Source organism: Myripristis murdjan, chromosome 6 (genome assembly GCF_902150065.1).
Source record: "Myripristis murdjan chromosome 6, fMyrMur1.1, whole genome shotgun sequence".
Lineage (NCBI taxonomy): Eukaryota > Metazoa > Chordata > Actinopteri > Holocentriformes > Holocentridae > Myripristis > Myripristis murdjan.
The window spans coordinates 28,510,909-28,537,176 of record NC_043985.1 but is presented as its reverse complement, the minus strand read 5'-3'; the positions used below and the strand labels follow the sequence as shown (position 1 = coordinate 28,537,176).

Below are 26,268 nucleotides of genomic sequence, written 5' to 3'. Positions count from 1 at the left end.
TGCATATATATTAAGCAGTTTTATGCTGTGTTTGCACTTCATGTATGTGAAAAAACATGTTCTTTTCACCTGTTTGTTGGCCTTGAGCACCAGCCTAAGTGTGGCTATCTGCTCCCTCTTGGTGCTGAGCAGGGACTTGAGCTTGAGTATCTCCTCCATACAGGACTCTTTGTCCTTGTCAAGCATGGGTGCCAGCTCCCTGGCTGCAGCCCTCTGCCTGGACAGCTGCAGAGAGCGGTCTACGGCCCTCTGGAGGTGTTTGATCTGGTCTCTGATGATGGCGTTCAGGTTGTAGATGTTCATGGGCTCCTTCCGCAGGTCCCCGCCCGCCTCAGAGGGCACTGGGGATGGAGAATGAGAAACACTGATTACTGGTGAACCCATGGGGGTGTGGTTGGGGCTGCCTTGGCATGCTGGAGATTCCCTGTCCGCTGTGTTGGATGTGGTTGTTGTGTCACTGGGCTGCGGCTCTTTGGAAGGAGAATCCATGGGACTGCGCGGGGACTCTGAGCCGCAGGCCGCCGAGGCCGCCGCTAGACGTCGTGCCAGGCGGGGGGAGAGCAGGGCCCGGGGGTCGTCAGATCCCTTGAGGCTGCCGCTGCGCGTGACACGGCTCTGGCGGTAGTAGTCCAGCATGACACGGTTGGGTGTCTCATTGTTGCACAGGCAGACATGGTGGTAGAGTTGGGCCAGCTCCTCGCTGAAGGTCACCAGCTCATCCTGCGCTGCGTTCAGCATGCTCTGGCTCTCTGTAGCCATGCTCGAGGATGCTCGGAGCTCCGCCTCCAGGCACACCACCTTCTCCCGGCCCTCACGATAGGAGCGCTCCAGGTTAGTCACCTGTTCAGATTAAATAAATTAGACATTTTACACATATTTTTTTTACAAGGTGAGAAAATTAAGAAACAGTTCACCAAAGAACACCAACAAACTACACCTATCCAAACCCAACCTGAATTTGTACAACGTAGGAACATATAGATACAGATTTCTGGTGTTCTTTGGCAGGAAACAGTTTCCAGTGAAAAAATTCTTGTGACCCCATGACCCAACAGCACAGCATCTGCATGTGAAGTAATGCACTTGTTGTACTTTGGGTCAATAGTTCCTATAAGTGAGGTCAACGTCCTCCAATTCAAAGAGCAAGCAGATATGTGGCAGTTGCACTGTGATGTAAAAGGTTGCAGAAATAGCAAGAACAAAATAATCTACGTGAGAATGCCTCACCTGTTCACTCAGTGCCTGCACCCGGTCGTCACTGGGGCTGTGCTCCTCTCCCTGCCCCTCCACAGCCTGGTTGTACTTCTCCTTCAGGGCCTTCAGCTCTGCTTTCAGGTCGATCACCTCCGTCACTGCCACCTTGTACTTACACTCCAGGATCTCAAACCCATGGATATCCGGGTCATACCGACCGTTGGCTGGTGGCGACGGGGAGCCGCCATCCGGCTTCTCGCTCTCCTGTGGGTCATCAAGCTCTTTGTCTCCATGGAGACGCTTCATGGCATTGACGCGCTCGGTGAGGCGGTGGACGCGCTCGTGCTGCTCGGTCAGGGCACCCTGCATGTGCTGCAGCTGGGTCTGTGACTCCTGCAGGTTCATCAGCAGCGCCGCCTTCTCACGCTCCACCTGCAGGACGGGAGGATACACTAACATGTGAGAGACAGACACATAACGAGGGGAGAAAGCGCTGCACAAGTTGTTCAACAGTAAGTAAAAAAAAAAAGTAAAATGTATTTATATTGCACTTTTCACAGAGAGAACTCACAAAGTGCTTTACAAGTTAAAAATACAAATGCTCAAAGCTAATAAAACAATATACAAATGCGATTCAAAGAAATAAAAATACAATAGACGGCAATAAAACAATATAAATATAAATATATATAATCAGTATAAAAAGGTGATGCTAAGAAAATAAAAATGCAATATACAGTCTTATAAATGTGAGATGCTTCCCTTGTATCATAGAAATTATATGTCATTAAAGGTGCACCATGCAAAACTGACATCGCAATGTGGTTGTCCAGACTTATTCATGAATTGCAAAGTTTTTATGACAAACTAGTGATACTTATTTCAATCTATCAACATATTGTGCTTCACAAAGATCAGAAAAAAGAACAGAAACAGAAGCAATATTCAAGGGCCACTGAAGAAGTCTGTCACTAAATTCTCTGTTATGCAAGTGCATGATCAGGATGAACTGCAACTCTCCACAACATGTTAAGGGGCCGCATAAAGATGAAAAAACAAAAAAAATGCTGCACACAATTATAAAGCAGTATCTGAACAAACCCATGGAAATCACAGGCAAATACCATAGCACATCAGTTGACCTGCATTTCTGATACGGTACAGAGGTGTACGATGACATGTGGTGTAATATATCCACAGCTTGCTTGTCATAAATTATGCTTGCTGGTTGCGACTCCTGTAATTGAAGTCAAGTGCTATTCAATGTCTTGAACCTATCAGAGGAGTCAGCCATCTGCACTGCCTCAAGCGCTGAGATGGTGAAACTGTATTGATCCATCTGGACGAGGCCCAGGGAAACAAAGGGAAACGAACGGGTAAACAGCGTTATCATTTTTAATTTATGCATATAATTGTAACACGGAGAAGATGGGGAAGGTGGTTGAGAAGGCCTGGTCTTATTATCGCTGCGGTGCAAGCCAAGTTAGCTGAGCGACAGCCAAGAGGGATGTGTCAGTGTGTGAAATGGTACCGAGTAGGAGGGTCGAGAGGACCGGGACAAGAGTCGCAGTGGCATGAAGACAACACAGCATCCTGAGGAGCGATAAAGACTGAAAATATGACGATCTAGGTTCCTCTGCTAAGACTTGGCAGCGCACAGCGGACTTTAAGCCACAGTAAGCTCCCGCGCTGTGTGTTATCACTCTGCCAGCGCTCTCAACCCAGAGGAACACATCAAAGACAGACAACATCAAGGCAAATGCCACCATGACACAGAATATTGCAACTCTAAGTTAAGTTAAAGATTATCAGCCAGCATGAATATGTATAGAAATTAATGTGACTATTCATGGTTTAAGTCACTGGAGCTTATCTTTGAGGAAAAAAAAACCCAAAGAGGTTTTCATTCTTTCCATTTGTGAACTTTATTTGACAGTGTGCATGATGGGGAAGGTTATTTACAAAATTCAACTTGCAATTAGACCCATGAAGGTGCTGGCATTTAGATCCCTCCCCGAGTTATTGGCTCTGGCGGAAATTTGCTTAGTGAGAGAATACATTTACTGGGAAAGGCACACCACTAATATGCAGGGGCCCCTAATCTAATTCTCTATTTCCCACTGGATTTCAGCGAGGGCAAAAAAATGTACATTAATGACTTAATTTGATTTACGTTCAAAACTAATCTCCTGTCCTGCTTTTTTTTTTTTTTTTTTTTTTTTCTCCGTCCTTCACGATGCATACCTACCGATCGTGTGTGTGTTTGGGTGTGTGTGTTTGTGCCTGGATGGATGCTCACAAATCGGACATCAACACATCAACTCATGACACAGGCAGGCACGCACATGTTATGGTTTTCAGGGTGTCTCCAAGTTATACTTAACACATTTTTATTGCCATTTAGAGTGGAATATATAGCACGCCAAATATTGTATTTGAAATAAATGTTGAAAAAGCAAATAAAAAAAACAACATAAATAACCTGTAGACTTGTAGAACTAGAGAATTTAGGGTCTGCCGGTTTGGTTTGGTTTCAAAACACAATGCACTTAACATTTTTAGTAATCTAACACTGAATTTACAACTTAAAATACTTTATTTGGCTGTGTTCAAGACCTTTAAAGCCTCAACATTAATATAATGTGATCTAAAACATGCAAATAGGTTTTCAGGACCCTGCAGACACTTGAGTAGAAACAGATGTGAGAGCGGTGAGGTCCTATATGTAACTATGGACAGAACTTGTGGCACAGTACGAGCTCTATACTCTTTGTGTCAGCCACATGTCATGATGCCATGCCTGTGTGTGTGTGTGTGTGTGTGTGTGTGTGTGCTCCATGTTATCTCACACTTCACATCCATCGCTCCCTCCCCTCCGCCTGGAAAGGCTTCTATTCCTGTCTCTGTGTCTCTGAGCCAACAGCAGACACAGCCAGCCTCTGCCTTGCCGCTGCATCTGACGTCCTGCTTTATCGGACGCTAATCACGCTGACAGGGCTCCCCATGGCACCCACACATACACACACACACACACACACACACACACGCACTCTGCTAATGTACTGCTGCGGTGTGCCTCTGCTGCTGGATTCAACTCATCACTTTGTTCTGCTCTGAATCGTCTCTACTCTGCTTTACTCATGTACACACACATGCACACACAAACACACACACACACACGATCGACATGTGTGCGTCAATGCAAGCACAAATACTTGCGTACTACGATTTCTTCTGTCACTGTGAGTGGCAGAAGGGTATGTGTGCGTATCTGGGGCGTTGACTTGACTTAAAGAGCTCTTAATTCTTTTTTGTAGGTTTTTAATTGAGAGTTTTAGAGGGACATGAACTGGGATTCCCCATTGTATTGTAAAACATTCCTTGGGAAATTCACACACACACACACACACACACACACACACACACACACACACACAAACACACACATACGCTCGCACATGCAAACATTGAACAATGCTCCCCCAAAGTTTCCACGGTGGCTGGGTTTATTTGTCTTGGGAAAACAAAGATAGCAAACAGCCAAACATCCAGTAAAACCTGCAGTGCTGAATGGCCTTTTGCAGGAAACAGATGGGTATGTTTTTTTTTTTGTTTTGTTTGTCCTTCTTTCTGTTTTTCTCTTGTTCCCAAAATGTCATCACCTTGTCATTTCCTGGCTGCTGCCTGTGGACACGACTGCTTTCATCAGGGGAGTGGAGAACCCCTCCACACACACACACACGCACGCACACACACACACACACACACACACACGTACACACACACACTGCAGCAGAGCAGTTAGTAAGACCCTCAACTCTCTTTCTCTATTGACATTTACTGCGAAAAAGAGAGTTAAAGCGTCTCTTCTAATATTCTGGGTGTGTAAATTGCTGCCTTTATCCCTCTGCAGTAAACTCCATTGATTGTCTGAGATTGAATGTGGAGTTAAAGCAAACAAATACTCAATAAGCTCCTTGTGACATTCAAATTGCATTGGGACAGTCCCGGACAATAAACATTCAATCACACAAAAGGGCCAAATTAGAAGAAGTGTTTTGTTGTTACTTGGGTTATTGATAGGCAGTCTATCTTATTTTATTAAAAAAAAAAAAAAAAAAAAAAAAAGGCTGTTTTCAGTTGTAGATGTGTAGTGAGTCATCTATCATCTCACCATCAGTTGTGGCACCCACAAGTGCTGCTGGCATCACTTGTGGAAATAATGTGCATTGTGTTCTGCTTCATAAAACCCTGGGACTGAGCACACACACACACACACACACACACACACACATGCACAAACACGCATGACTTATACTGTAACTATGACAGTGTAAGCCTCAGCCACTGTAAGGATGGCATTACACAGTGCAATTTCAATGCAATTAGCTGAGGGTTGCAAATTAAAATCTTATTTAGGCCGGTGTTATGCAATGTTGGAAAGCCAAACCTGTATGGAACATTGCAATTTCCTAGCAGAACTCCCAACTTGCATTTCCCTTTCCCATGACCCACCTGCAGGAGCTGCTGCTTGAGCTTCTGCATCTCCGACAGGTTGAGCTCGCTGAACAGGTCGGACACCGGGTGCAGAGCTTCCCCTTTCCGGCCCGGGCGGTAGTCCCCGTTCATCTTGGCCAATCCTGTGCCTGCGTGGAGGTGGCCGTTGCACCGGTTGCTGTCCTCGTTGTTGCCGTTAGCGGCGGGCATGGCGCTGCCGTTGGTGCCATTCGTTCCGTTCGTCTCCTCCGGGAACTTGAGGCCCTCGACGCCGGTGACGGTGAGGGCCAGGTGCGCCCCTGCTCCGTAGACGCTGTCGCTCAGGCTGATGTGGTGGGCCAGCTCCTTTCGCAGATTGTTCTTCTGCTCGCGCTCGCTCTTCAGGGCGTCAAGGGCCTCCTCTAATTGGCCCTCAGAGATGTCCTTTAGGCGTAGTGCATCCTCCAGTTGGCTGTTGAGGAGAACCGTCTCCTCCTCGAGCACCTTAATCTCATGTTTCAGTCCCTCGTACTCCACCTGGGGAGAGGACAGGACAGGAAAGGAAAGGAGATGAGAGATAGCACTGGAGCTGCTAGTCAAGTAAGAGGTGACCCATTTCCAGGTCAATATATATATATAGGGCTTTACAGGGGTTTAATGAAGGCCTGGATGCATTCCAAGGAGCTTGGTGTGAATGATTTAGTCATACCTAAATAAGGAAAGAAGAAGGAAGCAGAAGGAGAGGGCAGGAGGGCAGACAAGTGAAGGAAAATCAGAATTTCGACTTTGCAATAACTGTGTGATACTTTTTAACATCTAACAAAAATTACCTTCACCTTTCCCTTAAGATTGATAGTCATAAAGAAGGACACAGATTTTTATCTACTTTCTGCCTTTTCTTTCTGTCTGACAAACACTCTCAAGGCCAAAATGTCACTTTTATATACCACAGATGACCTTTACTGTGCTGTACTTCCAATCAACCCTCCACCCCCAGCAGGCATGATATAATGTGCCAGTCAGTACAGATGTGACTCACACCGCGGCTGGACATTAAATCAGACACCGTAAACCCTTACAGTAATGAAAGTGTGACGAGGGATGAGCAACTGGATGTGTCGTGCTCCAATATATCTTGGACCTGCTGGCCATACTGCCAGACTAAAAGAATGGTACATTTGGAGGTTGTATTGGAAGTCATATAAAATTGATTTTGGAAAATGAAGTCAATAATTTGTACACGTGTGCCTCCTTTGGTCTGGGCGGTCCTGGGTGTTTCCTGGCCCTGGTGGGTGCCTTGAACATTATATAAGATGATAATAAACTGCATGTATTGTCCTGTTAGTATGTCTATATCTTGTACTTACAAATTTTCTTTCCTCCTTTTTTTTTTTTTTTTGCTTTTCTCTCTTTCTTTCTACCATTAACACACATTATTCCTGTCATTATTATGAATATTTTTATAATTAGTGTTGCTATTATTTTAATTTGTTTTATCATCCTTTTTTGATTGAATTATTTTTGGAGCGGGGAGGGAAGAATTTATGCTTGATTGTATTGTATCTTTTTTGTGAGGGAATATATTGCTAAATAAATTGGGATACGTACTAAGGAATGGTGGGATATGTGCTCTCTGAAAGCACTAACCAATCTTTCTAGGGCAAAAAAAAATCTATACACGTGCTGTGCAACTTATGATTTATTGATTTTTGAGCATCAGTAAATGTAGGCTTCACACAGACTTACGTAATCAGTGTTACTACATGAAATACATCACTGGGGGGTAAAGATGCTAATATACTGACCTGGTTCTGTTTGAGCGTGGAAACCAGCTTCTGCAGAGTGATGTTCTCTTCCTCGAGCTCTGTGTAGTCTTGCAGCAGCCTGGTCTCTCTGAACTTATACTCCCTGATCTCCTCCCTCATCCTGCTCCTCTGAAGCTCCAGCATCTCATTACTCTGGAGCAGAGAAAGAAGAGATGGAAAGAGGGGAGCAGAGGGAGAGAGAGAGGGAGAGAGAGGAGGAAGGAGAAAGAGGAGAGGTGGGGAAGCAGGGAGAAAGACGGCCAACGTCAATATTTCTCCACAACCTACATGTTCACATAAAGTAGTACTGCAACTAAGAATTGTTTTCAATTATTCAATTAATTATTTAATTGATAAAATGTCAAAAATAATGACAAATGCTCATCACTATAGTGACCAGGGCCCAAAGGGATGTCTTAAAATTACATACATATACAGGTACATAATACATAAAAGTATTCACTTTGTTTGACCAATTTTTTTTTTTTTTTTTTTTTTCTTACTGTTTTCTTACAACACCCAGTGTGTGGGATGAAGCATTAGTCATAATACAGAAACAGATATACAAACAACAACCAAAAGCAACAACAAAAAAAAGAAAAAAAAAGAAAAAAAAACAACCAAAAGCAATGTGAGTATAAATAAAAATATACATTATTTGAAATAGCATGTAAAAGTATGCATTTTGTTATGACGTGAAACACCGAAATGCAAGCAAAACATAGCATGTGTGAAGCTGTTTGGTGTTTTTATTTGAATGAATGAATACATGACAATTAATTAATTAATGCATCTGACATAATTAAATATAATTAACACAGTAATGCAATTAATAACAAGACTAATACATCACTCGATTAGTCGCTCTGGTGCTACTCAACAGTGTTCAAACGGGTAAAGGAGGAAGACATACACGGTGTCCTCATAGCATTGATCATCACAACAGGCCCTTTTCACATGAATAGCAGGTAAACACAGGTATTACTAATGACATGAATTCAAGTTCTGCTCAGTTTAGGCCTAACAGAGCCAGGCTCCTGGTGCTGTGCATGCTGGCTCAGTGGAAAGGCTCTGGCACACTGAAATGTCACTCATCCTTTGCTGTAAACAATGAACTATGGCACCATACATGCAATAATTATGTACGCTGGCAACAGGCGTGCTGTCTTATTCAAAGTTAATTATGCCCATGGGTACAATTGTGCATGTGTTCTAACCCTCGCCAAACCAACACACACACAAACACACACACAGGAAGAGAAATTCTGTGAAACAATCCGACTTTCCCATAAAAGCAATGGGTCAGCACTCTCCAAAACCCTGCAAGATAATTCTTTTGAGTCACAGATGCCCTTAGAAACCCGAGCATACGCCGGACCGAGTAAAAAAAAAAAAAATGTCGAAGGGAGAAATGCACCGACCACAAATGTCATAAATCTGCGAAGGCGCTGCTCGGCAGGATGGGGAACATGTAGTCGACCTCAGCAGATTTATCGGTGCCCAAACAACTGTTAATGGCAAGACAACAGCAACCAATAAATGCACTTATATCCTGCCTTTGTTTCCTTAAAATAAAACCCTAACTGCATGAAAATAATTCCTTGTTTGTCATTAGATAAGTTCTAATAACTGCAGTATAAAGAGATCTACCTTTGATTAAAATTGTGGTTACATTGTTACTTAATTTATTTATTTGCATACTCTTTTTTCCCTTTCTCTCCTCATTTTATCATTATTTTATTTACCAGTTATTTTTTATGTGCAGCTTTGTCAAGCAAAATTAAAATCACAATAAATGCATTCCAAATGGTTGTAAAGAAAGTGAGGATGAAAGAGAGAGAGAGAGAGAGGAAGAGAGAGAAAAGGGGCTTGCCAGTTTCGGAGCACTGACTATAAGACTGCTTGGATTTCCAGAGGAATGGCTTAGGCCCGGCTACAAATGGAAATTCTGCAGTAATTCTCATGTATATCCCAAAGATTATCATTTTACTGGGCGTAAGAAATGCCGAGCAGGATAATCCCTTTGTCATCAGAACAGAAATGCCAGAATTGACAGGCTGCCAGGACTACAAATGTACAGTATAATGTAGCTCTAAAACTGCAGTTACTGCACATATACATAGACGCATGAATATAAAATATGTAACTGTATATGCGTGCAGGCTAGGGAATGTGTGCATATGTGTGAACAAAGAGGTAAGCAGATGGGAGACGGGAGCTGATATTTGATTTGTTCAATTTATCTGTCAAGAGAAACTCTGCTTGTCTCAAAAATGGATTTAAATGCTGCGTGACGCATTAGATTATCTTGTTTCTCTGTCATCTTCTACCAGCCGCTCGTGTTCTCTCCTCTCCCCGTCCTCTCGTCAGCGAGGCTGCTCAGTGGCAGCCTGCAGCTCCGCATACATATGGCAGAAGTGCTGACCCAGAGATAGTCTCAGTGAGGGGTGGAAGAGTGTGTGTGTGTGGGGGGGAAGAATACACAGGGGAGCAGATTCATAAACCTGGGACACATATGGCCGCTTCTTGGCTTTGACCCTCTAGAGCTTCAGGCTGGCGACTGGGGGTGGAGGACGTGGTTTTTGTTTCCAGAGAGGCAGAAGTGCTTTATGAAATGGACTGCCACGAAAGGCCACTATGATACACACTGCACCTTTTGGCTTACACAGTAGCTAAGGGATAGTCTATACACTCTTTTTAAAGATTTTTTGGACATTTTTGCTTTATTAGACAGTCACAGTGGAGAGAGACAGGAAAGACGGGGCAGAGAGTGGAGATGACCTGCAGCAAAGGGTCTTGGATGGATTCAAACCCAATCCGCTCCAGCTTAGGCTCAGTATTACACTGCACGCTCGCTACACGCTGAGCCACCGGGGCGCCCCAGTAGCTACTACACTCTGGAAACGACTGCAATAAATCACCTCTTCGCTTTGCTGCGACTGACCCGTACTTTGAGACTCGTGAACAGTTTTTATCGACATGCCCTCAAATAACTGAACTCTATTAAATAATTCCAGGCTGTTGAGAAATCTGGAGACGGTGCAAAAATGTCATAGGCTTAGTGCAATATAATAGCTTCCAGTGAAGTGTGCAATATACTGTGCAATAAAATTATTTTTGCATTGTAACTATCTATGTATTACATGAAAGTCAATGGTAGATCAGTTTTTATTGTCTTTTAATCTTTTTATCCTGTGCCTTTATTGGTGCCACTTATCTGTCTTCAGGAGTTGCACTGGGATTTCATGTACAGTTGCTGTTCACTGACAATAAAGGCAATATATTCAATTCTAAACACAGAAACAGGGCTGTGAAAAGCACTGAAATATACTCTTGTACCAAACACACAAATACCTAGTATAATACTGTAATAGCAAGCCTAATTATCCTCTAACAATAATAATAATATGTATAATAATAATACATAAAACAATCCATAATTACTAATTTGTATGATGTGATATCACTGATGCCTATGACCTGTCTGTTGCTGTCGTGTTGACTCGTTACATATTCATGACAATGCAGGGCATTAGGGCTGAGCTGGGTATGAAGTGCACAGGATTAGAGGCCAATTATCAGTCAGTGAGGCTCTATAGAAACTTAGCTGATTGGGGCTCGAGTGGCTCAGGGTCAGGGACAGTGCACCACACAACACTGGACCTGAACCCTCCACAGGGCCAAGCTGCTAACCTGCCGCTGACCTCGGCCTCACAGCTCCAACTGTGACAGTTTAATTACATTCACAGTGCCATGGCAGACATGGCATCTTATCTCTGTTATGCATCACAAATCCTACACCAGCTGTGGGGATTATGTTCAAATTCATGTTTTTTTACGTCAAGTCTGACATTACTGTAACTTACAGTAATACAGTAATTATTGTAGGCCAGCGGTTCTCAGTTAAGCCGCTCCCTGCCCCAGACTGCATGTGCAGAGAGGTGAACAGTCCAACAAAAGCATAACCACCTGTTCAGGTTGTGTCATTTGCTTAATTATCAGAGGAGGCGTGTTTTCAAACTGCTCGGTATGTCACAAGAAAACAGAAAAAAGGGTAACATATGAAAAAATAATCATGACAGCTTTGGATATTTAAAATGACTTGTGTGTTATAATCTTGCGACCCCCTAAGATTGTCTCACGACCCTGTGGGGGGTCTTGACCTCTACTTTGAGATCCACTACCACAGGCTATAACAGAATGAGAACTGTCTCTGTCCAGTCAGATTCGGCCATTCAATATGAGAATCTGACTATTTTATCCAACTTTTCAACTTTTATGGCAATGAGATGGCACAAATTTAAGAGTTCATATTCTATGTTAATATTAATCAAAGCACTTATAATCAAATGCAGCAGGATCAGAATCAGCATATTTCTGAGCATTCAAAGATTTTCATTGCCAGCTAATTTGAAGTGGCCGATACTGAATGCATTGCCACCAGACAGCTTTGTATTTCTGGAAAAGGAAGCTTTTTATTTTAATTATTTTTAATATGTATTATTTTATTTTATGTTGTGTTTTCATATGTAAATGATTAAATTAAACAATTTGAAACAACTTCTTGACTGAAAGAATCTCAGCCGACTGATGGGATAAGATTTAATAAGATGATCTGATGCACTTTGATTTAATAATATAATTGTATTGTACTATATGTGGCTTAGTTTTAAGGAGAATTCTACAAAAAGAGACCCAATGGTAAACTTGCAATTTCCATTTTATCTTTCCATTATTTTTTCCATTTTTCCATTTTTCCATTTAGCTTCAACTACAGCTGCATTTCTCATTAGTGAAAAACAGACAGCACATTTTCTCAAGGTAAAGTAAACTCTCTCCTCTTTTTTGATAAATCTGTGTATGTAAATATTGTTTATGAAAGGTTGCTTGGAATCTGCGAAAATATTTTTGACTCGATGTGGTTTGTGACAAATTAAGCCCCCAGTGATGCTGCAGCATCTGCCGCTCACAATTAAAAAAGTGTCTCCTCCTCATTAATAGGCGTCACATATGCAAATGAGGATTTTAAGAGAGGCAACAGGCAGCTGATGAAACTCATCATCAAAGGGCCGTGATCAGGAGGCAAACAGGTGACAGGTGTACATGGCGAGAATAACAAGCATCACCATTCCCTGTAGAGTTTAAAAGGAGGTTTATGCAGATGAAGACTTCCAGGTGAAAAAAAAACAAAAAAAACATTTGCTTCCCCATAGAAAACACATTGATTTTTATCATTATGCTTGCACATGTTGATTAAATGGAAGCCTTCTCTTACTTAAACACACTTTTTACTGAGCGTCACAATATCTGAATTAACTTTTACTGCAGCAGGTACAAAGAGTGACAATTCAACTTGACAACATTCCCTGATGACTGCAGTGAATGAGAGTGTGTGTCCTTGTGCCTCTGCGCTCTGTGGGTGTAATGCTGGTTGTGTGATGAGAGCGGCCTGGCTCGCTCTGTCCCTACACATGTGCCGAGCTCAGGGCATTTCTCTTATTCCCCAGCTTAACACCGGATTTGCCCCCCACAATGGGGTCGTGGCTGCGGTGTCTGACCCCAGCTCGAACCCGTGCACTGCCCGCCACAGTGGCTGCAGTACATGTACGCATGCTTAAATGCACGCTTACACACACACACACACACACACACACTGTTTATTGTGTGTGTGGTATGGCCCTCCTCTGCCTCTCTGTGAACTCTTTCTAGCTTGTGCACCTCGAAATTACAGTGAGATCAAGCCAGAAATAGAGCACAGTATAGGTGGTTTATACAAGTATGACAGTCTTTATTTATTAAGTCCTATTGTGGGATTTCAAATGTTACTCTGATTCTATGCATATATGATGAAAAAACATTTCATGTAGAAAATGTTCAAATTTGATTTTGTTTGTGAATTTAAAGTCATTCCATCCTGATTAACTGGCCCAATAGGATTAAATCCAGTCAAGGCATCACAACTGATAAACTAAACTCATTAACATTTACTTCAAACCAGTGAATTTCACAGTATATGGACTGGAAACCCTTGAATCAGCAGGTTTATGTTAGATGAGCTGGTGTAGTCAGCCAGTCAGACTCCAGTACTTTTACTGCTCTGCCTCTGAGGACTTGAGTTTCCAGTTTAATTCAACAGATAAAGTTTTAACTGAGCTACATTTATTTGCAGAGCATCATGAAAAAAAAATCTCATCAGAAGCTGAAATATACTGGAAAAAACAATCATGAAAACTGAATAATTTGACACCTTTAAAATCAGCAAGATGTTCGCACAAATGTGAACTAGATGGGGGAAAAAAATTGTAATTGTTATTTATTGCATGTACACATACATCCAAGTGCATCAGTTCTACTCCCATTTCTCCCTCACATTTCCTGTTTCTCCCATGTCCAGTGAAAAAAGAAAGACATAAACTACTTTAGGGAGGTGGTGGATGGTGTAAATGTGGAGTTTACCTCTCGCAGCTCCTGCACAAGCGCGCTGAGCCTCTCAGTCTCCGCCTGGGCGTTGGAGGCCACAGAGCGGCTCAGCGTCAGCTCCGACTGCAGCTCCAGCAGACGGCCCATGTAGTAGGCCTCCTTTGACGCCGACTCCCGCAGCAGCGTCTCCTCGTTGCTCTCCCCATCCTCCGCCACCTTGCGCTGGTTGGAGTACGCCTGGCCAAATGCCTGAGGGGGGACAGAGAGGAACTGAAGGTTAGAGGAAGGGAACTGAGGCTGCAGGTTGACGCACTGAGGCTGTGATGCAGCTTTGGACCGCAGCTTAAATAATTCGTCAGTGCAAAGATGTAGATCAACGATGAAAAAATAAATTGGATAGCCATGTTTTCATTCCAGCGATGTCAAAACTAAAATGACACTGGTCCAAAACCTGCCATATACAAATCTATGGATGTCACTGGATGTTACATGTGGGATTAAACGTCCAGTGACATGCGAGTCCAACAGATCTTTCACAGTTATGGCCACTAGGGGTTCCCCTGCTGTCTTTGTGACCACCCATACAGGGTAGGGGCTGTCCCTCAAGGGTACCTGCTTTTTTGTCTATGTGAGATGATATTTCACCCCCCTGGTGATCAATAGAAACACTGTTCCCATTTTCCTGACACAGGTTTTCACACCACTAAGAGCTGAGTTGTCATGATAAAGGAGCCAGGGCTTGATTGAGGAAATCACAGCAGCCATCAACAGCACAACAAGGCTGCTCCAATGACACCTGGACACAGGCCATGCTGGGAAGGAGGACCTTTTGTTAATATTGCACCCAACTAGCTGGGACGGGGTGATAAAAAGTGTCCCGTTGTCCTATTAAGACTGGATTGTGCAGCGCAAATTAAAACATATAGCTAAGGGAATTAGTAAAGATACTATTTCTGTTGTATATATGTGTACTATTGGCTGAACGGGGTAGACTGCGTGGGTGTGCTGCAGAATTTCATCACTGGAAACTGCATAGTGCTTGACATGCATGTAGCTAAGTTGATTCAGTGGTTCAATAAATTCTGTGAACCATCCTACACTTTCTAAACAGACTTTGGCCATTACATGCCGAGCAAAAAGGGGTCAAGTAAGTGAATGGCCTCTTGTGAGAGACAATGGATCACTTAGTGGTTTACGGCATCCTCTGAAACATTTTTTTTTTTATGGTGTGCAGTCACCACGTGCTCGTGAGGCAGCACTCGACCAAATTGACCATGTAAATTGTAAGTGACCACATGAATGGTTTTCTGGACAAAGAACCACAGTTTATAGCCTTTTGCAATGACATTTCCATGACGTCATTAATTCTCAATTAATCTCCATGACCAATATAAGTAACTACACATGTTGCAATTTGTTGGACTAAAAATATGGATAGTATTTACTCACCGGGGTAAATCAGATATCTTTTTTTTTTTTTTTTTTTTCATTCACCAGATTGAGACAAACTGATACCTGGACACAAACAATGGAAATCCTACAGTGCCTCCACAATGGTTCCATCATCATATGTTTTTAGCTGGTCAATCAGAACTTTTCTAAATTATAATTATTCATAACCTTTCCAGGGTTTAAAAATTGAATTTCCCAAAGGAAGTGCAGTAGGCCCTCTCAAGTCCAAACAGCTAAATAAATCCTGGACTAGTTAAGATGTCTCAGGTTTGGACAGACTATGTTTTACTGTACTGAGCTATAGCCAGTCTTTGCCCTGAGCCCCAAGCTTTATCCAAACAATCTAGCGAGCCAGATTATTTTGACTGGAGAATTAATAATTCACAACCACTCAGTCCCCTCACCATAATAACCGATTCTTCTCTGTGAGAGATGAATCATTTATAAGGTACAAGCCTCCATTTTTTTGTTGATGACATGAACTCCAGTGTGCAGCTGTCTTCTCTTCCCGCAGAACCTCCGGCCATCTATGTAATATATTTGCTTACAATTCAACATTGTGGATAAAGTGTGAACTATGCAGGATGGAGTATCCAGAGGTCCTCTTGTTAGATGGGGGAAATTTATTGTTTTTAGAAATGCTTTGCTTCAGTACAGATCATAAACGCAGAATAAATTTCGCCATAGATTATGTAGTCGGTGCCATAGTGAGTGAATGAGAGAATATTTTCTAGAGCTTGTGCTTGCCACTATGATGATAAGTTATCAGTTCACACTTTATTGTGGCTAAGAAAAAAAAAAAGTTGCGTTTATGTGTGTGAGTGAATGAGATAAGCCGATTTACCGGAGATTATTTTGCACCGCCGCGGCCCACCCCGCACCAATTAGCTTTATTGACCTCCTCCCTCTGTCACATTTGACCTGCTGATTCAATCCTCATCACCAGGGAACCAGCAGTGCAGGAGCAAAGGCTGGCCACACAATAGACCCCGTCCCTGCCCACACTGTCCTTTCATGAAGACGGCACTGCCGGCCAGGGCCACCGAATGAGACAGCGGATAAAGCCTTGGTCATGGTCAAACTGCTGAAATCTATGAAAATGACGCACAAAGATTCCCATTCAATCTGCACCACAATATGACATTCACTTCCCATCTATTCAAACAGTCTAATACTGTTGGAAATGTCACTATTCATCTACTAGCTGCTGTTAATCAGGTAAATAAAATCTTATCCATCCGTGGCTGCACTGATTTCATTAAGGCGCTGTGGTAGACACTAATTCTGATTCAACAGACCCTTTTGTTTTCCCGTCTAATTACAAATGTACCAGTTAGCATATGAATAAAAGCTAGCGGTAATCAGCAGTAAGACGCCTGTAAACACACAACATTTAGCCATTCAAACACAAAAAACTGTCACTAAGGACCTGCTTTGTAATCCCTCATTAGCGACTAGAAAATAATAATGCAAAACATTTTATGCTTCTTTTTCATGTTTTCTATCTATTGCGCTCTCTGTCCCCGTCTGCATCTCTCTCTCTTTTATCTCTGTCTTTCACACTGTCTCACGCTGTCTCTTATTCATTTGTCAAAAAAGCCTGGTGCCCTCTCTCGCTCTCTGGGGAGGTGCAGAGTGATTTTGGAGAATGATTAAGAGGCAGGGCCTCTGGAACAAAACCTCTGATTAATTCTAAGCACAGTGTGAATGAATGAGTTGGCGTTGTGGCTTCGGATGAGAGCCTGTCAATATCGACCCCGGCCTCACAGCCACAGCTGTGGCCTATAGGAAGACAAACCAAAATCTGGCACATCATGGAGAGGACAGAGAGAACAGAGATTTACACTGCAATGCCATTAAAAATATGACATAACTATAGTTGTAATGCATCTCTCTGTATTGCAAATGACAGCAAAAATATACAAGCTTAACATAATACATTGAGTATTTCAGCTTGCAGCATCTTAGTAGAAATATTTTTGATAATTTAGAAGTTCAAGGAAACATGGCTGAAATTTGATGTTTGTAAACAGTTTGCAGACATTATATTTTCATAAGAAAACATCTCTGATGCACTACAGGTTATGGGCTTCAGACTACTTCATATCGCCTGGATAAGGACAGTGTTTCCTCCACCACAGTAAGAACATTGACACATTAAAAATTGACAACACATTATGATCTACTCAATTTGCCTCAGCAAGCACAAACAAAACAGAGGCCCAGTGCTTAGAAGGAATTTTTTAAAAACAGAATCAAATGTCCAAATACGAAAGCAATTTAGTGCCACAGCCTGCACCAGGACCAGCTCTAGGACTGACAGTTATGGACAAAAATCATTTACCACCACTGCTGCAAAACAGCAACACTGAAAAAAGTACAAAAAAAAGAAATGTGCAGACACTGTAGCAGTGGTGCACAAATAGATGTATTCAAATAATAAATAGCTGTTCACTGTTTTCTCCAGCCTGGATCTCCTGCAGTTGGATGGAATGGGACATGGATCTCCTCCTTCAGGAAGTTTTGTACCTTGATGATTTTGGCCCCTGGATATGGAGGTTGATCTGCTTGACCAGACCTCTTGAACCATACTTGATAGACTCATATCTCCCAGGATCAGGATGGCTGGTGCCTTGTTCTCCACCATGTTCACAGGTTCAAGGCTTGAAGGAGCTTTAATTTCAACTTGGATGTCCAGAGTCTCATCTTGAGTAAGCCCATGGGGCGGGGAACACACTGATGAGGAGGCACATACGTACTTATCACAGTTTTCCTCCTCCTCAAGGACCGAGAGGAAATGTGTCAGCTCAGACTCAGTGTTGACTTCTGGTTCCCATGAGTCATGATGGTCAAAAGTCGCCTCATTTGTGTGGGGAGTGGGCAACCACAAATCGAGAGAGATTTAATGAATCACACAAGTGCCCTTCACCAGAATCCTTCTTCTCTAATTCAAAGAGGAGATTCATTATTCCAGGGTTGGATTTGACTCCCACTTATTTGAGCAGCCCAGAGTATGTCTGCTGGGTGGGCATAAATTCAAATGTGTCAGATGTGGAACCAGAGGTATCTCTTTCCCCCTACCTCTGTGTGGTAGTTACTGTCAAAACCGATGCAAGAGTGCGGAGGCAGCCTCAGTCTCTCCATGATTTATATTTCATCAGTCGTTTGAGCCACATCAGATGGAGCATTACCAAAGCAAAGCTGACGGGACTGAGCCTCAGCATCCTGAGCTGTGCGGATGGACTGTGCTCTTGGTAACGAGAGGGAGGAACGTCTACTTTGTCCATATTCAAGAAAAGTTTGCATCCTGATGGAGGGTGCTGGCTATTGATTCCCACACACTGGGGGCTCATGAATCACAAGCAGACTTAGTGCCTATAGAACAACAGCAGGCTGAGATGACAGGGCACAGTCCAACTCAGCAATCACTCCTGAGAAACTAGAGGCTTCAGCATAACGGCACTGCTGCTGCTTCCCCAGGACTTTTTCATGCATTCAGGTGATGATTTCATAGCAATCATCAATAAGGGCACTGGGTTGAGTGACAACTTGCATTGATGCTGAAAGAAATGCAACAACAACATCTAAACAAAACAAATATCCACAAGGTCCACTTCAAGTACATATCATATATCATACACCAGAAAGGTCGTGTAAAAACATTTTTTATTATTTTTTTTTATATATATATTTTGTTATAGGACTAAATAAAGGGTTCAATTTCAATCTGCCAATTCTTTCATAGTTCAGGCTTTATAGGGTTAACTATGTGATTGTTAGTTCCTATAGCACCCTCACTGATTTAAAACATATGTTCATCATTAACTTCAATCTTACCAGCTGTATCTGCTGTATCTGAGGGGATTCCTCACAAAAATAATTTGATTTGGCTTAAGTTATTCATCTTCAGAGCGGCTTTTGGTCAAAAATGTAATTTTATGCATACTGATGGAAGGAAGATCAGGGTTGTAGCTGAGGGTAAACCCATCTAAAAACAGTTTACTCACTTTAAATTTACAGTATACCTTCCTATTCATGCCGACATGCATCATTATGACATAAATCTATAGTGTATATGAGAGCAAATAGCATTACACTAACTAAAGTTACACAAAGACAGGGAAAAATTATGAAGAAAATAACCATATGTTGACTCTTTTCTGAAAATACACAATTTTTGCTCATCATGACATTTGTTGCCCTGTGATAATTATCGACTGAGAGCCACAGTTTGTGTACTGTTTTGTACTTTTTGATGTTCTGGGACCCTACATGTGCTGTAAACGTACCCATTTCAATGGGTAGACAGACAGGCGGAACGACAAGCAGACAGAAACACACAGGAACACACAAACAGAGAGACAGACAGGCAGACTCTGTCCCAGTTGCAGTGATTCAGCAGCACAACTCATCCGCAGAGAATCTTTGGATCTTGGATGCGTAACAGGGGGAGGCAGATGGTTTTATAACAAGCCCCCTTCAAAGGCTGAGGCATCCTCCTCAAAGTCTGCGCCCTCCATCTGCCTAATGTTCCTCTTAACAGAAATCACTCTCAACGACACTGATGGCCGTGGCTCGACGTACACACACACAAAGGGGGCACAATATGCTCCGGCTCTCCTGTTGCCATTGCAGTGCACCTTCCACTGGGTTAAAAATAACACTGTGACAGCACTGTATTGCTCATGCAAATTATATGCACTGCAGCGACGGTGGTATATCGTTATAATGATGCATTTGCGGTGTCACAGGGGCGGTTTTCTAATTGGAAAACATAACACGGTTATTCATGCCACATCATATGCCAAGGACTGTGAGGAGGATTAAAGTTTAATACCATTTCCTCGGGATGATATTAATAAAAAAAAAAAAAAGTTACTGATTGGCTCCCTGCTCAGTTCTGTGCTCTGAAAAGCCCATTACGGATTCAACCTTGAGGCTCCGAGGCCTTCTGTGCCTCACTCCATACAGTCCAGACAATAGAGCCCCTCCTATAGATATTCATCCCTGAGGCCAGGGAAGAGGCACAGACAGAGGCAGCAGACCCACGGCGGCACTGGTGGAAGAGAAGGGGAGGAGCGGGTGCAACCCTGAAAATCTTCCCCCTCTGTGACAAACCCTAATGAGGAGTCAGGAGAGGGCTGTGGATTTGTGATTGTGTGTGTGTGTGTGTGTGTGTGTGTGTACAGCTGCACACCAGGAGTCTATTTTTACACCCGGGAGGGAGAGGAGTGGAGTGGACTACTTCTACAACAGTGATTAATCTCCAGCCCAGCCTCTGTGGTAAGGCACTAAGGGACACACCAGATCTACCCAGAGCCATTCAGCAAACTGGAAATAAACCTATTTATAGCCAGCAGTATTACGACAGCTCAACATCTCGATTTTTATTCAATTTTCAGGGTGAGGGAGCAGCGTCTGGTGGATTAAACACACACATAAATACACACAGTCTCAAGTTCAAAAAGGCACTGGGATATGGGCCCAGGCAAGGTTAACTATCAGCTATTAACAAGCATCAGCCATTTTTCCTGACTTATCTATTCATCATTGTCTAAATAAGATTTAATTAATATGACTTTTGATTAGATTATCTGGAATACCTGGTAGATTAATCATTATTGTGACACTTAAAATGCACTTGATTACATCTCAGTCACTGTTCATTTAGAGACTAATTTGTGGATAATGTGATGAGGATGAATCAGAAGAGACTGATGATTTACTGACTGCATGCAGAAATGCAGATGATTGCGGATTGATTTATAAGCTCAGTGCCAATTAGCAGCCTAACTAACCTGATTAGAATACATTAAAAAACAAAATGCTAAATCTGTATTGCTCAGCTTCACACCAGGAAATCTCACATTTTGACTGCAAAATTGATTCAGTTATCAACCAAAAGCCAGCTTGCCAAGCTTTAATCTCTGTTATTGCAATGTTTTGATAAATTATGACGCAGCAGGAATCAGGGTATTAGTGAACTCGTAAGAAGCAGAGTTCCTATGAATGGCACACACAGACACACACACACACACACACACACACGCACACACACACACACACACACACACACCATCCTGTCCTATCCAGATGGCTGGCCTGGTGACTGAGTCAGGGATTTCAGTACCATGGAGAGAGACATACAGGACAGCCATACAACTGTCAGCTTCCGAAAGTGAGCTCTGCGTGTGTGTGTGTGTGCGTGTGTGTGTGTGTGTGTGTGTTCGAGCTTTGTGTGTGTGTGTGAGAGCGGGTGTGTTGTGTGTGTGAATGAGTGTGAGTCAGAGAGAGAAAGAGAGAAACAGAGTCACTGTAGATTGTTTTCTACAGTGTGAGCCTCTGTGTTATGACACCTTTGCATGTGTGAGTTATTTTATTTTTGTGTGTGCTATTGAGTTGATATATTGTCCATTAGCCTGATGATCCATGATGAAACATGTTTCCAAAGCAAAGTGCACCACAGTGACTTAAGTTTCAGCCCCATGCAAATGCAACAGCAAAACATAGCTGCTGCTGCTGCTTTCACAACAGAGACCAAAACAACGGCGCCAGAACCCATAAATAATAAAGAAAGAACATCAACAGCATGAGAAATGTGGAAGAGACATAAGTCAGAGGGTCATTTGGGATGTGTCAACCTCCAGTCAGCCTCAACAAGACATATGAAAACATGCAAACACGCGCAATCACACACACGTCAGCCTCTAGTGAGTGAGAAGAAAAAAAATAAACAATCACAAAACTCAAGATTCACTTCTGACTCATTCACTCCGTTTGACAAACAGATGAACGTATGACTGCAGTGCAAAAGCCCGGGGAGGTAAACAGTGCAAACAAACAAAGAAAGAAGTTGAATTTGTAGTCCACAAGCTGCTGAGTGTCTCCATGGTCTGTCATGTTGCATTACACATGAGACGGATGTGCGCAACACGACATCTTCCCCAAACTGGCCGCTGGAAACTCGAATCATCATCTGACTTTGACTTTGTAAGTTCTCACTGCAGATTCTGCTACAACAGTCTCCAAACAATTTAAGACACTAATCATTTATCATATAAAAATCCCAAATATTTGCTGTTTACAGCTTCACCGACATCGCTACGATGCCAAGATTTTCTTGCTTTTATACATTAATATAATTTATTTAATCTGCTGATCACACTAAGTAAGCAGTTCGAGGACATCACTGTGGGCTCTGTTTATTTTTGACATTTGACAAATGAAATAATCAATCGATTAATCAAAGAAATCTGCACTCTTCACAATTTAGTCTAGAAAGTTAAGCTTTCACTCACTGTAAGTCACTCTGGATAAGAGCAGTTGCTATATGCCTAAAATGAAAATGGAAAAGTAATTTCGTTATTGAATTTGAGTCTCATAAAAGCTGGACTTGGACAGACTGACACCCAGTCTGAGTGAGGGCTGCAGGAATTTATACCCATGTGAATGATTACAAAGAACAAAAACTGTCAGAAAAAGAAATCCAACCAGTGTGACATTGCATAGGCTACTATAGTTTAAAGAAAATTCATATCCACGAGCCACCAGAGGAGGTTTATGGGAAACGCTGCCCTTGTCCTTCGATAAGGACATAGAGACGTCCCCGCGTGCCTCTAAGCCACGGGGGAAAAGTGCCAAGTCAAGAGATATCCCATCTACAACAACGCACAGGCACATTTCCACTCCCGTAATAGAGGAAGCTTGCTAAAGGCAAATCTTGAAGAATGGAGGCGAGTCAAAATAACAAATAAATGAGTGAGTAAATGAATAATTTAAAAAAAAAAAAAGAAGAAGAATTTCAATTTGAAATGAGAATGCAAACTATGCATGCACATCTATTTCAGAAACAGCATGTGGTCCCTTTTATAGCTGAAATTACATGAATTCCAAGAGATGCATGCAAGGAGGGAATACAAAGGATGGTGTGCAGATAAAGGGAACAGAAGTTTCCCGTTGATTCATCAAACTTGTTCGGCAGACAGCCTCTGAGATTCAGATTAATCAGGATCGACTACGCGTTCGCAAATGACTCATTAACATAACTTGTTTACAGACGACTATTCTCCTTCCTCTCTTTTCCTGCCCTCCAGCCAGTGCACCACAACTTCACTCAAACAAAGTGCATGCATTGCTTTTGACTCTCTCTCTCTCTCTCTGTGTGTGTGTGTGTGTGTGTGTGTGTGTGTGTGTGTGCTCATGTGTCACTTACTTGAGCAACACACCAAGAGATCAGTGCTCTCCTGAGTTATCGGGGATTCGTGTGGTTTATTATCCTAATGCTGAGTGCCCATGCAGGCGTGCTTTACAGGACCATTTAAAGCCCTTAGTTTAATTTCCCTAGCTGGCAGAAAGCTCTTATATCCATGATGTACTATCTACATAAACACTGGGCTGGTATGATGTGAGAGTGTGTGTGTGTGTGTGTGTTTGGATTCAAGTAAAGTATAGGGTATAGTCTGCCAATGTAAAGCATGGCCCACCTTTCTGTTCCTCCTTATTGAAACGCTATTTACTGTCATGTAAGCTATTATACCTTTCATAACAACACGCTATTATGCTGAGACCTCCAGGAAAAAAAAAAAATCTATAATACATAACAGCAGCCAGAAAATACCTCATGTGCTTTACAGATACAAATTCTAAGCGAATACGACAAATCCATGATGATATTTGTCACTTTCTCACCGGCAGTGAATGCGTGCATCCTGTGTGTTAAATGGAGAAGCCTGCCAGGGCACAGGCTGTGTTTAGTCAAAAAGACATGCCTTGTTAAAGTGATTCAATTTGGCTCCGGTCTGCTCATCCCTACAAAAGATAAGAAAGAGGGCTGGAATCGTTCCCAGAGTGCCTATCGCGTTGTGTACGCTCATTCTGTGCCCGTCTGAGAGGACGCCGAACGGGGAGACAGAGAGGCAGCTGGGCATGATCTGCTCACTAAATCCCGAATGACTCTTCATTTCCAATCTGTTGAATCTGTATCTGTTTCTCTTCAGCTCCGCTCAGTCCTGATACGGCCTCTTCTGTCCTGTCGTCTGCTCTCCAGATGAACCGAACAAACTGCAGCCCAGTAACCCGGCGTGAAATCAAGCGGTGGGTTATTAACTTGTTGACCCTGCCGCCTAATCCTCAGTAACAAGCCAATGTATCTTATCTAATCTTCACTTTGTCGGGTCGTGTGAGATCAGACCTCCCACACGAGAAATATCTGTGTCAAGATGGCGTTCAAGAGAACAGCAGGGCTACTGGTTTGTGTGCACAAGACCCTCTAATCAGAGAAACCCACACACTGCACCAGCTCTAACTGTGTCATGTGTATATTTGTCTCTGCTTGGTAATGTGCCCTCCAGGAGATGATGAGTGACTTGACCAAAGGGAAAAAAAAAAACACATGACCTACTCTTCACATCGTGCCAACACACATAAGTAGGCATGCACAAATACACTCAAACACGTGCATATACACACACTTTACTGCTAGTCATTTTTTGGCTTCTTTCATTCATTTTTGGATATTACAAAAGCCACCGGGCTGCATAAAACTGCACTGGATGAAGAGGAGGAGAGGAGGCTTTAATACACAATGCCCTCTGAGTCTTTTCTGCCAGTGTCCTGATGCACAAACACACACACATACACACACACAGACCCTGGCCTTCTACCATGTCCATTAAACCGCACAGTGCTGTGTTTCCAGAGGACAGAGAAGAGAAAGAGCGATGGGGTGAAAGTTCAGCATGTATTGCATCCATTGTGCCTACGAGGAGGAGACATTGCAGCTATCTTGCATTTTTTTTTTTTTTTTTCCATTTGGTAAGAGTACTTACTCTTTCCAACTGTTGCCTCAAGTGTTTCTTTACTACTCTGCTTGGTGATGTAATGTTTTTTAAGGCTCCAGACAGCAGAATGTGTATGCCCTACTGTGTCTACTCAGAGTACATTGTCAGGGATAATTGCGCAAATATATACTATAGATATAGTTTTAATATCGCAGCATTATTGCAATATGGTGGACTTACAATGCCTGTGACTTGATGCATATCAGCCCCGAACTTGGAGCCCTCAGCTGTCGCCACACACCTCCTAATGATAAACAAGTTTCTCTAACATTTAAAGTCAACCCGCTCTCCTGCAGCTTAGCGTTATCTCAGAGAAACAGCCTCTCCGTCTTGGTCATCTCAGCCGTGCCGCAGCCAAATTACTTTTCTCAGAGGATCTGCAGCCCAGATGGGGTAATTGTGTATGTTTGTGTGTCTGCGAGAGCTCCAGTGTGTTTTTGTGCCGTGATTGCGACGAGGTGAAGTTGTGCGCCAGACGTACGCTGCCCCTCCAGGTGCACCGTGATAAACACAGTGATTCACTGGGACTCGAGCATACTGTCCTGATGAGCAGCAAGCAAACACGACTCTAATTCATTCTCCGCTTTCTACCACACCTCCTCCCTCACCCCCTTCGTTTGACTAATCCCAGGATGTACAAATTAGGGACCCATTCAACTAATCAATCATAAATTCTGCCCATTCAACTACACTGATCTGCAAACGAAATAAATACATAGATTTAATTGCTCCGACTTTGGTTTCAACTGATGTAAAAAGCTTTTATTCTTTAAAAAAACAGACCATATGATGTGGTTGTCTAATTGCAACTTTTTTGTAAAAAATAAATAATGTTTCAGACTATGAATAAGTAACATTTCAGTAAAATCTGTTATCTTATTACCTAACATGTTAGAAGAAAAATGCTATTCCTCTATTATTGCATGCATTCATTTAATGGATTTAAAAGAGTACTGGATCAAATTGTTGAGTTGAGGTTTATAACTCAAGCTGAACTCAGTCGCTCCATGTAAAAAAAACATTCTCCACTTGAATCATCAATTGCATTGACTCTCTCTTAAGCGGATGATTCACTCATACAT

The 26,268-nt window shown here is 42.5% G+C and overlaps 1 protein-coding gene across 3 annotated transcripts in view; it reads right to left on the bottom strand.

The window, feature by feature from the left end:
* The window catches only part of bicd1a (bicaudal D homolog 1a), a 45,765-nt gene that overhangs the window by 7,569 nt on the left and 11,928 nt on the right, over nt 1-26,268 (bottom strand). For all 3 annotated transcript variants that reach the window (XM_030054283.1, XM_030054285.1, XM_030054286.1), the window contains exons 2-6: nt 13,932-14,144; nt 7,476-7,628; nt 5,710-6,207; nt 1,228-1,626; nt 70-840 (exon numbers count right to left, since the gene is read on the bottom strand). In XM_030054283.1, the coding sequence (XP_029910143.1) occupies nt 70-840; nt 1,228-1,626; nt 5,710-6,207; nt 7,476-7,628; nt 13,932-14,144 (2,034 nt within the window). The remainder of the gene's footprint in view (nt 1-69; nt 841-1,227; nt 1,627-5,709; nt 6,208-7,475; nt 7,629-13,931; nt 14,145-26,268) is intronic.